Source organism: Chroicocephalus ridibundus, chromosome 17 (genome assembly GCF_963924245.1).
Source record: "Chroicocephalus ridibundus chromosome 17, bChrRid1.1, whole genome shotgun sequence".
Taxonomy (NCBI): domain Eukaryota; kingdom Metazoa; phylum Chordata; class Aves; order Charadriiformes; family Laridae; genus Chroicocephalus; species Chroicocephalus ridibundus.
Genome location: NC_086300.1, coordinates 6,883,604 through 6,897,517, shown reverse-complemented (window position 1 = coordinate 6,897,517; position 13,914 = coordinate 6,883,604). Strand labels below are relative to the sequence as shown.

The window sequence follows — 13,914 nt, the reverse complement described above, 5'->3', positions numbered from 1 at the left end:
GGGGTCCGGTGGGGCACCCCATGGTGGGGACAAGCGGGTTTGGGGGGGGTGGGGGGGGCGTCACCTGGAAATCCCATCGTGGCTCCGCCAGGAGCTCCTCCGGCCGGCTGGGGGACGACGCCATCACCCAAGGGGGTAACCCATGGGCGCCTGGGCGCGGGCGGGCGCTACGGATTAATTAATTCTTTTTCTTATGACTTCATTGAATTAATTAATTAATTAATTTACGAGGCGGGAGGGGAGGAGGATGTCCCTGGCGGGTACTGCACCGCCGGACGTTTCGGATGCGCCGCCTTCCCCGACCCCAAAGGGAAGGCGTAAGACAGGGGGTCGGTGGCCGCCAAGGGAAGCGCTGCCGGGAACGAGGTTCGTTCCGGAGGCTGGAAATTCCCCAAGGATGGAGGGATCTACGCGGCCGCCCCCGGAGCGGCTCCTTCGCCCTCGCTCCTTAAAAATCTTCCGGCTTTTCCTGCCGTTGGTCTTAAACTCCTGGGGATGCTCCGGGAGAGGAGATCGAGGGGAAATTAGAGCTTGAAAATTAAACGTTGTCCCCACGCGGGCTCGGGGGAGGCTGAGCCGGGCTCCGTTCCCCTGGGAATTAAAGGCTGGGAGCGGGATAACCACCGGTGCGGGATGAAGGCCGGGGATGGCCGTGCTGCCCAGACCCACGCTTGGCCTTCAGCCCTTCGTTATCCTCATGGATGCCGGGAAAAAAATATATCTGTATCCATTGGTGGGAAGGAGCTGAGTCCGGAGGGTGCACAGGGCGGTGGCCCGTCACCGCGGGGGTCACCCAGGTGCCCCGTGGCATCCCCAGGGACTGCGGCGTCACGGGGTCGTCCCATGGATGCGGCTCCATCCAGAAGGGTGGGAAGCGGCTCCCGAGGGATTCACCCTCCAGCCGAGTGCTGGATTGCGGCGTGTCCTCGCTGTCACCCCTCCACAGGTCCCCCCAGACCCCAATTTTTTTTTTCCCCCCTCCCAGCCATTTTTTTTCCTGCTCATTTTTCCTGCACGTCACCGGGACCAGCATCGGGCCAACACTGACATCAAGTGGCTGCTGGGATCCCTCACATTCCAGGGCCGTATCCTGCCTCTGGGAGCAGCCCGGCATCACCCCCACGGCCTCATCCTGCCCTGCCGAGGGGCTCGGAGCCAAGCAGGGTCGGGAGCCACCACCGGCGATGCCGGACATCATCCCGGCCGTGTCCCCACCGCCAGGCAGGATGCGGCCAGCCGCGCTCCATCACCGCCCCACTGCCTGTCCCCAGCCAGGCCACCGCCGTGTCCTTACTCCTGTCCCCAGCGTGCCCGGCCACGGCAGTCGATATCCCAGCGGGGTCGCGCTGAGCGCGCTGACGGCATCGCCGAGCCGGGAGCATCCGCCACATCCCTCGCCCACGAGTGGGGACCCCCTTCCCGCCCGGGCCACGGCACCCCCACCCCGCGGCTCTGCCCCGCCGGTGGCAAGGTCACGGTGACGGGCGAGCGGTGAGGCGGCGGTGGCTCTGCCATCACCCCGGCGCTGGGGACGCTTGTCCCCGACGCTCTGCCGGCGGCCGTGGACTTTGCACGGAGCGTGGGAGCGGCGGCGGCGACGCTTCTGCTGGCGCTGGCAGAGCCCCGCAACGCCCGCGAGACCCGGCTTGGGACAGCAGGTAACCCCGGGGTGACACCCCCCCTTCTCGGAGGGACGCTGTGACATGGAGCTGCCCCAGGAGGACACGTCCCCCCCCCCGCTGTGCTGCTGCCCGATCTGCGGGTCTGGAGTCAGCTCCGGGAGGAAATCAGGGTGTTACTCCCACTTTATAGCAGGGGAAACTGAGGCACGGCAGCGCCCTGGGTGCCGGAGTGACCGTGCAGTCCTGCTTTTGCGGAAAAAAAGGCTGGAAAACCCCATTTTTCCTTCAAACCACCGGCTTCAGAGGCCCGGAGGAGTTTTGCAACACCGCATTCCCCTTCATCCCGGCTTCCCTGAACCCGGAGCCGAGTTCAGCCGGGGAAGCCCGCAGCCCGGGGTGGGTTTTGGGGAGAGCGGTGGCTCCGGCGGGGTGTTGGCTGCAGGTGGAGGTGGGAAGAGGGGATCAGGTGTGGGTGCTCAGCCCATCTGCGGGACCCCACCCGGGGGTGGGGAAGGAGGCGGGGGTGTGCCGGGACCGGGCTGCCGTGCATTTAGCTCCCGAGAAGCTCCGAGGCCGGGATACGTGCTGGGATGGCTGAGCTCTGCCGTGTGATGAGGTGCGGCAGGTCTCTGCAGATCCCTCCTTGGGATTTCTGTGGCCGAACCGTTCCCCCCCACCACCCCCGGCGGTGTCGCAGACCCACGACCCTGCGTGGTGCTAAATGGGGTGTCGGGGGGGGGTTTGGGACCGTGGCGGTGGATGCGGTTTGGGGAGGGCTCAGCAATGGTGCTGGTGGTTGTTTATCCCCCCAGTCCGGAAACTCTCCGCTGGGAAGGAAAGGGAGGGGAGAGCCGGGGCTGTTCCCAGCACCGCCGTAGCGGGAGGGATGCTCCCGGCTGTGCCCGGAGACTTCCCCGAGACATCCCCATCCCTGTGGTCCCAGCTGTCCTCAACTCCCAGCATCGCCCCTTCCTTCCGCCCCCCCCAGCTCCCTGATGGCTCCCCAGTGACCGGGAAGGATCAGGGACCTGCTGGTGGCCTGGGACAGGACGGGACCGGACGGTGACAGGTCAGTGCTGTGGCTTTTGGCTTGGGGTTTGGGTGCTGACACCCATCGCCTTTGGGTGCTGTCACCCTGTCCTCCTGGACGGAGCGAAGAGGGGATGTGCGTAAGGAAACAAGTCCTTTGCCCTAGAAATGTGGCTTTTCCTGGGGATTTCCTGGCTGATGCAAGACGGGGCACGGGAAAAACGTTGGCTTTGAGCCGAAGGCGCTACTGGGAAGAGCTTGTCCCCACCTGGGGAGGGTCCTGGCTTTGGGATCGGGTTGGGCCCCTTCCTGGGTCTCTCTGGGTCCATCGGGATGTCGGCTCCCGGGTGGGACGGGAGTGCGGGTCCGGGTGCGGAGATGCCGGTGGTCTCGCACGGCAGGGAGACGGTGCGGGGCTCCGGGGAGAAGCCGGAGCGGACACACGGGCATCGCCTGCCTCAGCACCCCCGGCCCTGCATCCAGCACCCGTCCTGACCGCGCCGGCGCCCGCCGGGAACTGGTGGCACCACCATGTCCCAGGCAGAAGGTACGGCACGGCCCTCGGTCTGGCCCGGGGGAGGCGCAGGCTTTGCATGGGGACCCCAGAGCTGGTGTGAACCCCCCCCCCCCCCCCCCCCCCCCAAAAATCAGCACCACTCTTCATCCCATCCTATTTAATGGCCTCTCTTCGCTTGGGTTTTTGATCCTAAAAGCATCTTTTGCCCCAAAACCTGATTTGCAGGGTGCTGGGCCACTCCAGGAGCTCCTGTGGCAGAAGCCCCTGTCCCCATGTCCCCTCCCTGGTCCCATCTGCACCGCGTGGGGGGGTAGATGGAGCTGGGGGGGGTAGGGGGGGAGCACAGAAATACGCGCTGGAGGGGAGGCGCAGGCAGCTGGTCCCCAAAGCGTGAGGGATCCGTGCACGGACCACCCCGCTCCATCCCTCCCAGGAGGCGAGGAGACCTTTGAATACCGCGACGTGGTCGTCAACAGCCAGGAGAAGGTTTCGGACGTGTACACGCAGCTGGAGAAGCTGGGAGAGTGAGTGGGGGTCCCAACGTCCCCCTCGCTTGGGGGTGGCCCATGGCTGTCCACGGGATGGGGGGATGCAGGGTGGTGGTGGCGGTGGTGGTGATGGCTCCTCCATCCCTCCCCCTGGCTCCCTCCCAGGGGAAAATTCGGGACGGTGTACCGGCTGCAGGAAAAAGCCACCGGCAAAATCCGAGCCGGGAAATATTTCCGGACGCGGACGGCTAAAGAGAAGCAGGCGGCTCGGGCTGAGGTGGAGCTCATGAACCTGCTGCATCACCCGCGCCTCGTGCAGTGCCTCGCCGCCTTCCAGGGCCCCGCCGAGCTGGTGATGGTGATGGAGTAGTGAGTGAAGGGGGGGGCAGAGTCAAGTTTGGGGGTGGTGGGGACAGTGCTGGGCTCTGCCAGGGAGACCATTAAAGGTGGGGAGGGGTCCCTGCACTGTGGGGTGTTGGCATGGGGCGTGGGATGGAAGGAAAACCTGCGGATCCTGGAGGTATGGGTGGTGGGATGTTCCCAGAGTGCTGGGTTCCCTGGTGGGGCTTCTCCTTGGGGCTGGCAGACCTCAGTAGGGTCCCCCCTACTTTGTCCTCCCCCAGTGTGGCAGGCGGGAAGGGATCCCGGCACTGTGGGGTGCTGGCGTGGGGGGTAGGATGGATGGAGAACCTGAAGACCCTGAAGATGCAGGTGGTGAGATCCTCCCAGAGTGTTGAGCCTGGGTTCCCCGGTGGGGCTTCTCCTCCTCGGGGCTGGTAGACCCCAGCAGGGTCCCCAGCACCGTGTCCTCCCCCAGCGTGGCAGGCGGGGAGCTCTTTGAGCGCATCGTGGACGATGACTTTGAGCACACAGAGCCCAGCAGCACCCAGTACATGCGGCAGATCCTGGAGGGGCTGCAGTTCATGCATGGCCAAGCCGTCGTCCACCTTGACCTCAAACCCGAGAACATCGTCTGTGTCAGCCCCAGCAGCCACTGGCTCAAGATCATCGACTTTGGCTTGGCGCGGAAGCTGGGTGAGCGAGGAGGGGGGGGTCTTGGGGCACCAGGGCAGGGGCTGTCACCATCACAGGGACACAATCCCTCTGGGCACGTCAGCAAGGAACTTGGCATCCTCCTGCCCATGCCTTTGGGATGGGCAGCCCCGTGGCACCAGATCAGGGCCCTTTCTGGTGACTGTGAGATGCTCTGGGGAAACCTGCGTGTCCCCAGCCCTGCCTCTGAGGGGGAGACCCCTGAGACCCTCACCCCTGAGGGTGCCCAGCACCCAGAGATGCTCTAGGAGATCGCCAAGACCTGTGATGGGTCCTGGAGGACCACCTGGATGCAGGGGCTCATCCACCTGGCATGCATTGGGGTGCTGCTGGGCTGACCTGGGGAGGTCCCAGCTGGACATTTGCTCCATGGTCTCCATCTTCTTCACAGCTCCAGAAACCCCTGTGAAGGTGTTGCACAGCACCCCTGAGTTCATGGCTCCAGAAGTGGTCGCCTTTGAGCCCGTGGGCTTCTCCACGGACATGTGGAGCGTTGGTGTCATCTGCTACATCCTGTGAGTGGCCTCCTGGGGACAACAGGTCAGGCGGGAGGGGGCTGAGCTGTCACTCATGTCCTTGTGTCACCTCTCCAGGCTGAGTGGGGAGTCCCCCTTCCAGGGGGACAATGACATGGAGACGCTGAGCAACATCACAGCTGCCCGGTGGGACTTCGAGGAGGAGACCTTCTCGGAGATCTCCCAGCAGGCCAAGGACTTCATCAGCCAGCTGCTGCAGAAGGACCCCTGGTAGGACCTGGCGGGTGGCTGTGGGGTGCTGAGATGGAACCGGGCTGGCTTTTGGGGTGCCAAGGAGATGGGAACCGAATGGGGTCGGTGGAGGGGATGCTCCATGGGGCTGTGCCAGCAGCTGAGGGTCTGATGGTGGAGAGGTCCCCTTGTGACCACCTCGTTTGCCCCCAGCCGCCGTCTCTCCAGCACGGGGGCTCTGCTGCACCCCTGGCTGCAGCAGCCCCAGCCCAGCACCACCAAGGCGCTGTCGAAGGAGAGGATCAGGCAGTTCTTGACGCGTCGGAAGTGGCAGGTACCTGGTGGTGGTGGGGGGAATGATGAGGACGTGGGGATGAGGATGGCTCTGGTGGGGCTCAGTGCTCCTTCTCTTCTCTCCAGAAAACAGGCAAAGCTCTGCTGGCCCTCAACAGGTTCACCCTGCTGTCCCAGAGCCCGGAGAGGAAAGCATCGGAGGCTCAGGATGAGGAAGGTGATGGCCCCCAAAGCATCATCCCCAACACACCCCATCAACCCACTCTCTCCGCTCTGCCACCCCCAACTCGTGCTCCCAGGTGGCTTCCCACGCTTTTGTTCCAACCTGCCCCCGTGCCACTGAGCACCCGGCCATGTCCCCGGTGTGGCATTGCCGCTCCAGCTTCGGCGCCCCAAGGTCCTCTCCATCCCCGAGGAGCAATCTCCGATGCAGCTTTGGAATGGGCGCACCCTGCTCTGTGGGGCTGGGATCTGTGTGGGACTCTGAGATCCAGAGCTGATCCCCGCAGGACCTGGTCCATGGGTGCCACGTGTGTTCCTCCAGCGGCGGAGGGAGGTTGAACTTGGCCAAATCCTCACCTTTCCCTCTGTCCATCTGCCCACAGACCTGGGCTGCAGCCCGGAGGAGAACCAAGCCTCTGGGTCTCTGCTCCAACGAGGACCCAGCTTCTCGGAGCTGCCGGCGAGCCAAGAGGAGGAGGAAGGTGGGAGCGCAGGGGAAGCAGAGGGCAGCGTCAGCGTGGCCATGTCACCCCAGCCCCGGGCCACCTAGAGCAGCTGGTGAGTGAGGAGCGGGGAACGATGGGGGTGACGCCTCCTCCAACAGCTCTGGGTAGACCCAGGGTTCCTCTCCTCTTGGTGAGCTCTAGGGTGCCACGGTGTCCCACGCTTGCTGTCCCCACCAAGGAACCAGCGATCCTCTCTGCGTGGCCGCCTGTCACCAATAAAGCACCGAGGATCTCTGCACTCCCTGTGCCGCTCCTTTTTTCCCCCCACAAAAAAATCACTGGGAGGGGTGGGAAAGAGCTGCCCAAGCTGTGTCCACCCTTCGGGAGCTGGCACCAGGCTATTCCTCCACCTGGGCCACCACCCTTATCTTCTCCAGGAGGGGTGGTGGCACCGGGACTGAGTAGGGGACAGCTCTAGCAGCTACCCTGGTGACCCCTGCTTGGAAGCACCTTCCCCCCTCATCCAGGGGGGACGGTGTTGTGTCCTGAGCCCCCAGGCAGGAGGAGCCAGGGTGAGCCCTGGGGCTTCTGGTCTCTCCCTTTCTGGGCCAACTCCGGTACCAGCAGGGCTAGAAGGAGCCCAGAAACTGCCCTGTGACCTCCAACCTCCTCCTAAGGAGGCAGCTTGGGCAGAAATTGGGGTTGGGGCACCCTTCTCCTTCAACAAGAAGTGCACAGACTGGGGCCTGGGCTTGTTCTTCCCCAGTGCATGCTGGGGGGCGCCCAGCTGGGCAGCAGCTTGGCGGGAATGGACCTGGGTGTCCTGGTGGACACCAGGTTGACCACGAGCCAGCAATGTGTCCTTGCTGCAAAGAAGGTGAAGGGTGTCCTGGGCTGCATTAGATGAGGTGTTGCGGGCAGGTGGAGGGAGGTGATCCTTCCCTTTATTCAGCACTGGTGAGGCCACACCTGCAGGACTGTGTTGTGTTCTGGGCTCCCCAGTACAAGAGAGACACGGACCTACTGGAGAGAGCTCAACGGAGGAAGATGAAGAGGCTGGAGCACCTTACCTATGAGGAAAGGCTGAGGGAGCTGCCTCCAGCTCTGGGGTCACCAACAGCAGAAGGACATGGAGCTGTTGGAGCGGGGCCAGAGGAGGGCCCGGAGATGCTGGGAGGGCTGGAGCCCCTCTGCTGTGGGGACAGGCTGAGAGAGCTGGGGGGGTTCAGCCTGGGGAAGAGAAGGCTCCGCGGAGACCTTGGAGCCCCTTCCGGTCCCTCAAGGGGCTCCAGGAAAGCTGGGGAGGGACTCTGGAGCAGGGAGGGGAGCCATGGGACGAGGGGGAAGGGTTTTACACTGGAAGAGGGGAGATTGAGATGAGATCTCAGGAAGAAATTCTCGGCTGTGAGGGTGGTGAGCCCCTGGCCCAGGTTGCCCAGAGAAGCTGTGGCTGCCCCATCCCTGGAGGGGTTCAAGGCCAGGTTGGACGGGGCTTGGAGCAACCTGGGCTGGTGGGAGGTGTCCCTGCCCAGGGCAGGGGGTGGCACTGGGTGGCCTTTAAGGTCCCTTCCAACCCAAACCATTCCACGAAATACCTGAAGGCTGGTTAGGATGAGGAGCTCTTCTCAGTGGTGCCCAGTGGCAGGACCAGAGGCCACGGGCACCAACTGAAACACAGGAGGTTCCATCTGAACCTCAGGAAACACTTTTTTACCGGTGATGGAGCGCTGGCAGAGGTTGCCCAGGGAGGCTGTGTGATCTCCATCCTTGGAGATACTAAAAAGCAGTCTAGCAGTGATCCTGGGCGACTTGTGATGGACCAGCTGACCTCCGGAGGTTCCTTCCACACTCAACCACCCTGTGATTCTGTGAAAACCTACCTCCGGTTGAAGCTGGGCTGGGGGCTGCTCTCCCCCAGCACATGCTGGAGCTGGAGGGCTGGTGAAGGTGCCCTGGTGGGGTCGGAGTGGCCCAGGCCTGTGCCTGCTGCCACCGGGTGGCCGTGCCACACAACGCAGGGCTGAGGCACACTTCGACCCTTCCTTCCTCTTCTTCCTCCCCTGCTGAGCGAGGCCACCAGGGGGTAGGAGAAAAGTGTTGTTTTTATTAAGCAGAACCAAATCCGCCCACTCTGGCAACCACAGCGGGGACGCGCATCTGAGAGCTCTGGCCGGGATCACCCACGGGACGCAGATGAAAGGGACACCAGCCATCAGAGCCCCTCCTGGAGTGGTGATAACGAACCCGCTTTCGGATAGTTTGCTGAACCCTCTAGGAAGCTGATGGCCACCAGGGCAGGAGGTTTCCATATCGGGATTCGGCATCCTGCTGCCTCCGGAGAGGGACAGAGCAGCCGGAGTGCCTGTGGCCCCTTGCTTGAGGGACACTTCATGCCTCTTATCTGCTCTGCTCTTGGGCTGATGGAGAGGGATGCTGTCACCTTCCTGTCCCGTTTTTGTGGCGTCGACTCTACAGCTGACAAGGCTTTATCGGCGCCCAGGCCCGACTTGAATTTTTGCGGCAAAAGCCTGTTCCTGTGAATGACGTCCACGGCTGATGGCTGCTTCTGGGTACATCTGACCACGGGAAGGAAGCCGGAGGCTTGGTGGTCTCTTCCCGTGTTGGATACAGTAGATGGAACTTAAGAAGGAATTTAGTTTGGAAGCGGGTGCCCAGACCTACATCTGGAGCACGGGGAGCCCTTTTAGAGAGGCCCCCTCCCCACAACGATGGTGTGGCCACCTTGATGTTTCCATTGCCTGGCACACTCTAGGTCATTCCTCACAGGGTTCAACCCTGGCTCTTTAATGGTCGGGTGAGATATCTCCTGAGAGAGCTCACGTTCTTTCTGTTCCTCCCATGTTTTCAGCGGGAGAAGTGGCTTCACTGCTCTGAGTTGGAGGAGAAGCTCCTTAGAAACAAATAAACAAACAAAAGTATTCCATATTCGCTCCTCGGCATTTGTTTTCCCTTCCCGAGTAACACAGAGGGGCTGAGGAACCCCTTTCTCCTCTGCTGCTCTTCTCCCGATATTCACACACATCGTATCCTAATTTTTGCCCGTTATTTATTCCGTGTTTTCCTCGTTACACAGACTCTGAACTCACACGCATCCCCTGGGAGCCAAGCCGAATGCCTCCAAGCTGCAGATGATAAGCAAACACCAAGTTACGTATAATCAATCCCTTGATGAGCTATTTACCATGTGACATTACCAAAATATTTCTGGTTGGGGACTATGTTTATCTTCATCTGTTTTCCAAACTCCTCCCAACCCTGAAAATCCATGTCCCAGAACTCCAGACGTGAGTTTTCTCTCTGTGATCCTGTGGTTTACACGGTAAACATTGATTTACCTATAGAAGAAGCTGATTTACCTACAGAAGGCACACATTTCTTCTCCTTCCACTGCTTCCCCGGGCTTAACGCATTAAAATGTGCCCTTGAGAAAGCAACGGGCTAAACGAAGAGCGGAGTTAAACCTGGAACTCATTACAGCTGCCGAGAAATTCAGCAGCACTGAAAATAGAAATCCAATCTCAGCACCTCGGAGACAAAGGAATTAAGATCTTGACCCTTCCACCAAGGAAGGCTTTTGGGTTGACCTTCACTTCAGCCGCACAGCTTCGGAGAAGGCCTTCAAATGGGAAATCCTCCCTGGCGGTGGAGAGGAAGAGCGATGATCTGCTTGCGAGGGCAGGTAGCGATAGGCCGGGGGGCAATGGTTTAAACTAGAGCAGGGCAGGGTTAGATCAGCCATTAGGAAGAAGTTCTTTCCACTGAGGGTGGTGAGACACTGGCCCAGGTTGCCCAGAGAGGGCGTGGAGGCCCCATCCCTGGAGACATTCAAGGCCAGGCTGGATGAGGCTCTGAGCGACCTGATCTAGTTGAAGATGTCCCTGCTCACTGCAGGGGGTTGGACTAGATGGCCTTTAGAGGTCCCTTCCAACCCAACACGTTCTGTGATTCTACGACCTTGGGGAACCTTGAGAAACGGTTCCCTCCCTGTCTCAGGTACCCCTCGGTCTGGCTCCGCGGGGGTGCGTGAGGTGGGGGTCAGCTGTCCAAGCACCCTCGAACTTCTGGAGCTGAACCCTGCAGTGCCAAGTTATCGCGATAACCTTGGGTTTATTTTGGGCTGCGCAATCGAGGTCTAGGAATGCTTTTTGGGATGAGGAAATGTTGCCTGCGTAGGTCTGACATCGAGAAATAGTATTCTTATTTTATTTTTTTTTGTGGACCTGAAGATTCAGGAGAAAAAACCAACAGAAGAGCACGATGTCCTGCTTGAGTGTTTTCCAGTGAATTAAAATGAATTAAGAAAGCAAACCTAAGTCTGAAGTCAACCTTAATGTTAAAAAAAAAAAATAAAAATAATTAGCCCTGGGCACGTCCTGAAGACTATTATTTGAACACGTCATTTCTAGAATTTTTTTTTTTTAAGGACTATTATAGCAGGGAGCGAACAGCCACCAGGTAATTTCAGTTGTCAGATAAAAGCCTTCGCGTACCGCAGGTCAAACCCCGGAAAAGTGGTGAACGCAGAGAAGACACGAGAGCACGAGGACTTGGTAGCAACAGATGCCAAGGCAGTTACATGAGGACAGAAGCTGCAGGTGATGAGGGAACACCAGGAACACCCGAGTTGTGACACACTCGTCCCTCAGCAAAGCTCCCTGAGGGAAGCGGGGTGTCCTCACCTCTCAAAGGACATGGCCAAGTCCTGGCCAGGCTCTGGGGGAAGGTCAGGAGGCTCTTTGTGGTCACAGGAGCTCAACAACCATCACCCCAAGGTGTGGTGCCCAGGATGGGTCGTGCAGGGCTGGCCCGAGAGAAGGGCAGGGTCCCACCAAGGCACTCTGGTTGGTCTACCACCTCCAGAGGCACCTCAGCCTGTGGGGCTGAGATGAGGGGTGAGCAGGATTCTCCTCCCACCTCATCCTCCTGGTGCAAGGACTACCATGTCCTACCTGCACCAAGGACCTCCAGCACTGAGGTCCAACACAGACGCCAGGGCTGGGGGTCCCTCTTTGCAGCTCAGGGCCCTGCCTGTGGGGATCAGCCCAACCCTGAATTTCTCGTGAAACACCTCCCTGAGCACAAAGGGCCACAAGCCCTGGTGCACAGCCCCCATTTTCTGCCCAGCTTTCACGGCCTTCATCTCACCGTCGCAGGCCTTGCCATGGCCAGGAGATGGTACCATTGGCCTCATCCCTGCTTCTCCTGGGGATGGGGAGCCACAGCTGTCCTTCAGGTCAACCCCATCCTGCCCAGCCCTGCCTACTGCGCTGATCGCTCTTGCCCTTGACATGGGACATCCCACCCCAAGTCAGGAGGGACCTGGTGGGGCCTTTGAGATCAAAGCCTGGCACAGCCTGTCCCACCACCACCACCTTGTCCTCACCGGCTCTTCTGGGTTGGGGTTTCCACTGCTGCCCTTCATTCCCAGGTTGGGATCCCATCGCTGGAGCTTCCCAGCAGGGAAGGTCCTTGAACCATTTTCCAGCTGTGGTCAGGAAGGTGTTGCCAGCATGAACGTGGGTGCTCCAACAGCACCCAGGTTTCACCCCGGCATGTGGGTGGGACGCTCATGGTGGGATCCAGACCTTGAGGTCCCCACAGACAGCCTGCCCCATAGCAGAGCCTGTTGCTGGTGTGGGACAGCTCTGGGTGAAAGCCCTGGTCCTCACGCATGGTCCTGGTGACATCTGTCCTCCTGGGAACACCTCTGGGACAGCGTCGTGGTGGCCATCCCCATCCCCACTGAAGTTTGCAAATCAGGATCGGGGAATTAAATGCAAAATATTTAATGAGCTGCTGAGATATTTAATGAAACGATGAGATTTCAGCTGCAAAATTGAGCTTTGGCAAATGAGAACAAACCCAAATGTGGGTGACCCCGATTTCGGCGCCGCTGAGCCACCGGTGGCTCATCTCCGACCTCCCCAAAGCCCCGGAGATGATGGGGAGGAGGCAGCGTGGCGGCAAGGGCAGCTCGGGAGCCGGTGACGGCTGCCTGGCGCGTCCCCAGGGGTTGGGAGCTGGGCTTTGCGGAGGGCGGAGGGGTTGGTAGAACAGGTCCGGCGCGTTCCCCCGCTCCCTGCGGTGCCGAGCGCCGGCACCTCGGCGGGTCCTGCCGAACCGGAGATGCCACCCGGAGCCGGATGGACGTGGTAACGCCAGCGTCTGGCCCCGGGGTGGCGCGGGGGGAGTGCCGGACCACGGCGGATCACGGGCGTCCCGGGGTCCCATCTGGATCCAACCTCCACCCATCCCACAGTGGGTCTCTCCTCGAGCCTTAAATGTCACCAAATGTCACCGAATCTCACCAGAAATCTCACCAAATCTTGGCAAGTATCGTCAAGTCTCACCAGGTCTGGGCAAATCACTTCAAATCTCGCCAAATCTCGGCGAAAACGCATCAAATCTCGCCAGATCTCGGCAGAACGCATCCCGTCTCAGCAGATCTCAGTAAGACTCGCCAAGCCCTGCCAAATCTCGGCAAATCGCATCAAATCTCATCAGATCTCATCAAATCTTGACAGATCTTGCCAAATCTCGGCAAAGCTCACCAAAGCTCACCAGCTCTCAGTCAATCTCGTCAAATCTCGCAAAAATCTCAGCAAGTCTTACCAAATCTTGCCGAATCTCAGTAAATCTCACCGAATCTCGGTAAATCCCACCAAATCTCGGTAAATTTCAACAAATCTCGCCAAATCTCAGCAGAATAACGCCCTTCGCGTCCCGGCAGCGGCAGGAGCCACGGGGAGACGTGTGGGTCCTTGACCTGGGCGGGCAGGGAGCCGGCAGGAGATGCGCGTTGACGGGCTGGAACCCGCTGCCACGTCCCCGACTGAAGGTGGCAGGCGCGGCGGTCCCCGGGGAGAGGCGTCGGGGAGCGTGGACGCCAACGCCGGCGCCGTGCCCGCGTGCCCCCTGCCCGTGGCACCCTTGGGCGAGGTGGTTCTGCTCGTTCGGCTTTATCCCGGCCCGGCCATCGGGATCTGTCCCTCCCCACCATGGCACTGGGTGTGTGTCCCCACCCAGGGACCCCCCCCCAGACCGGGTGTCACACGCTCTGGAGCTTCCCTGCCCAGGGATGCGATGAGTTTGCTCGGGCTCAGCTCCCCCTGCTGCGGTGGCCCAGGTGGGGAGAGAGGGGACGAGGGGAGGGAGCCCGACACCCCCCCTGGCTGCCCTCCTCGCTCCCACCCGCCCCTTAAGAAAATGAAATAATCAATAAATTTGAAAGGTAAATAAAAGAAAAGAAGCAATAAAATGAAATAAATGAGATAAAAAACTAAAGTAAAATGACAGAAAGTAATTTAAAAACAATTAAAGGTAAATAAGATAATAAAATAAACTAAGTAAGATAAAAAAAAGAAGTAAAATAAAATAAATAAGAAAATAAACAATAAAATAAACTAAATAAAATAAAAAATAAAGTAAAATAAAATAAAATAAAATAAAATAAAATAAAATAAAATAAAATAAAATAAAATAATAAACTAAATAAGATAAAAAATAAAGTAAAAG

The 13,914-nt window shown here is 59.7% G+C and overlaps 1 protein-coding gene across 5 annotated transcripts; it reads left to right on the top strand.

The window, feature by feature from the left end:
- The first annotated feature begins 963 nt into the window (after positions 1 to 963).
- LOC134524587 (myosin light chain kinase, smooth muscle-like) lies at positions 964 to 6,659 on the top strand. 5 transcript variants are annotated; one of them, XM_063354747.1, is made up of 13 exons: positions 964 to 1,658; positions 2,611 to 2,691; positions 3,053 to 3,198; positions 3,602 to 3,692; positions 3,822 to 4,025; positions 4,280 to 4,363; positions 4,474 to 4,691; positions 5,101 to 5,224; positions 5,303 to 5,455; positions 5,630 to 5,750; positions 5,837 to 5,927; positions 6,316 to 6,490; positions 6,580 to 6,659. In XM_063354747.1, the coding sequence occupies exons 3-12, from the start codon at positions 3,183 to 3,185 to the stop codon at positions 6,480 to 6,482; spliced, it is 1,269 nt and encodes a 422-aa protein (XP_063210817.1). In that variant the 5' UTR covers positions 964 to 1,658; positions 2,611 to 2,691; positions 3,053 to 3,182; the 3' UTR covers positions 6,483 to 6,490; positions 6,580 to 6,659. The 5 variants fall into 5 exon arrangements, with proteins under 5 accessions (XP_063210817.1, XP_063210819.1, XP_063210820.1 ...); XM_063354749.1 differs by adding an exon at positions 1,813 to 2,070 and having other exon boundaries at positions 965 to 1,658; positions 6,316 to 6,654; XM_063354750.1 differs by adding an exon at positions 1,813 to 2,070 and having other exon boundaries at positions 965 to 1,658; positions 2,818 to 3,198; positions 6,316 to 6,654.
- Positions 6,660 to 13,914: the final 7,255 nt, after the last annotated feature.

Coding starts and splice junctions, on each gene's coding strand:
- LOC134524587 (XM_063354747.1), top strand. Junction 5,456..5,629: donor CTGCTGCAGAAGGACCCCTG/GTAGGACCTGGC, acceptor GTTTGCCCCCAG/CCGCCGTCTCTCCAGCACGG. Junction 5,928..6,315: donor GGAGGCTCAGGATGAGGAAG/GTGATGGCCCCC, acceptor ATCTGCCCACAG/ACCTGGGCTGCAGCCCGGAG.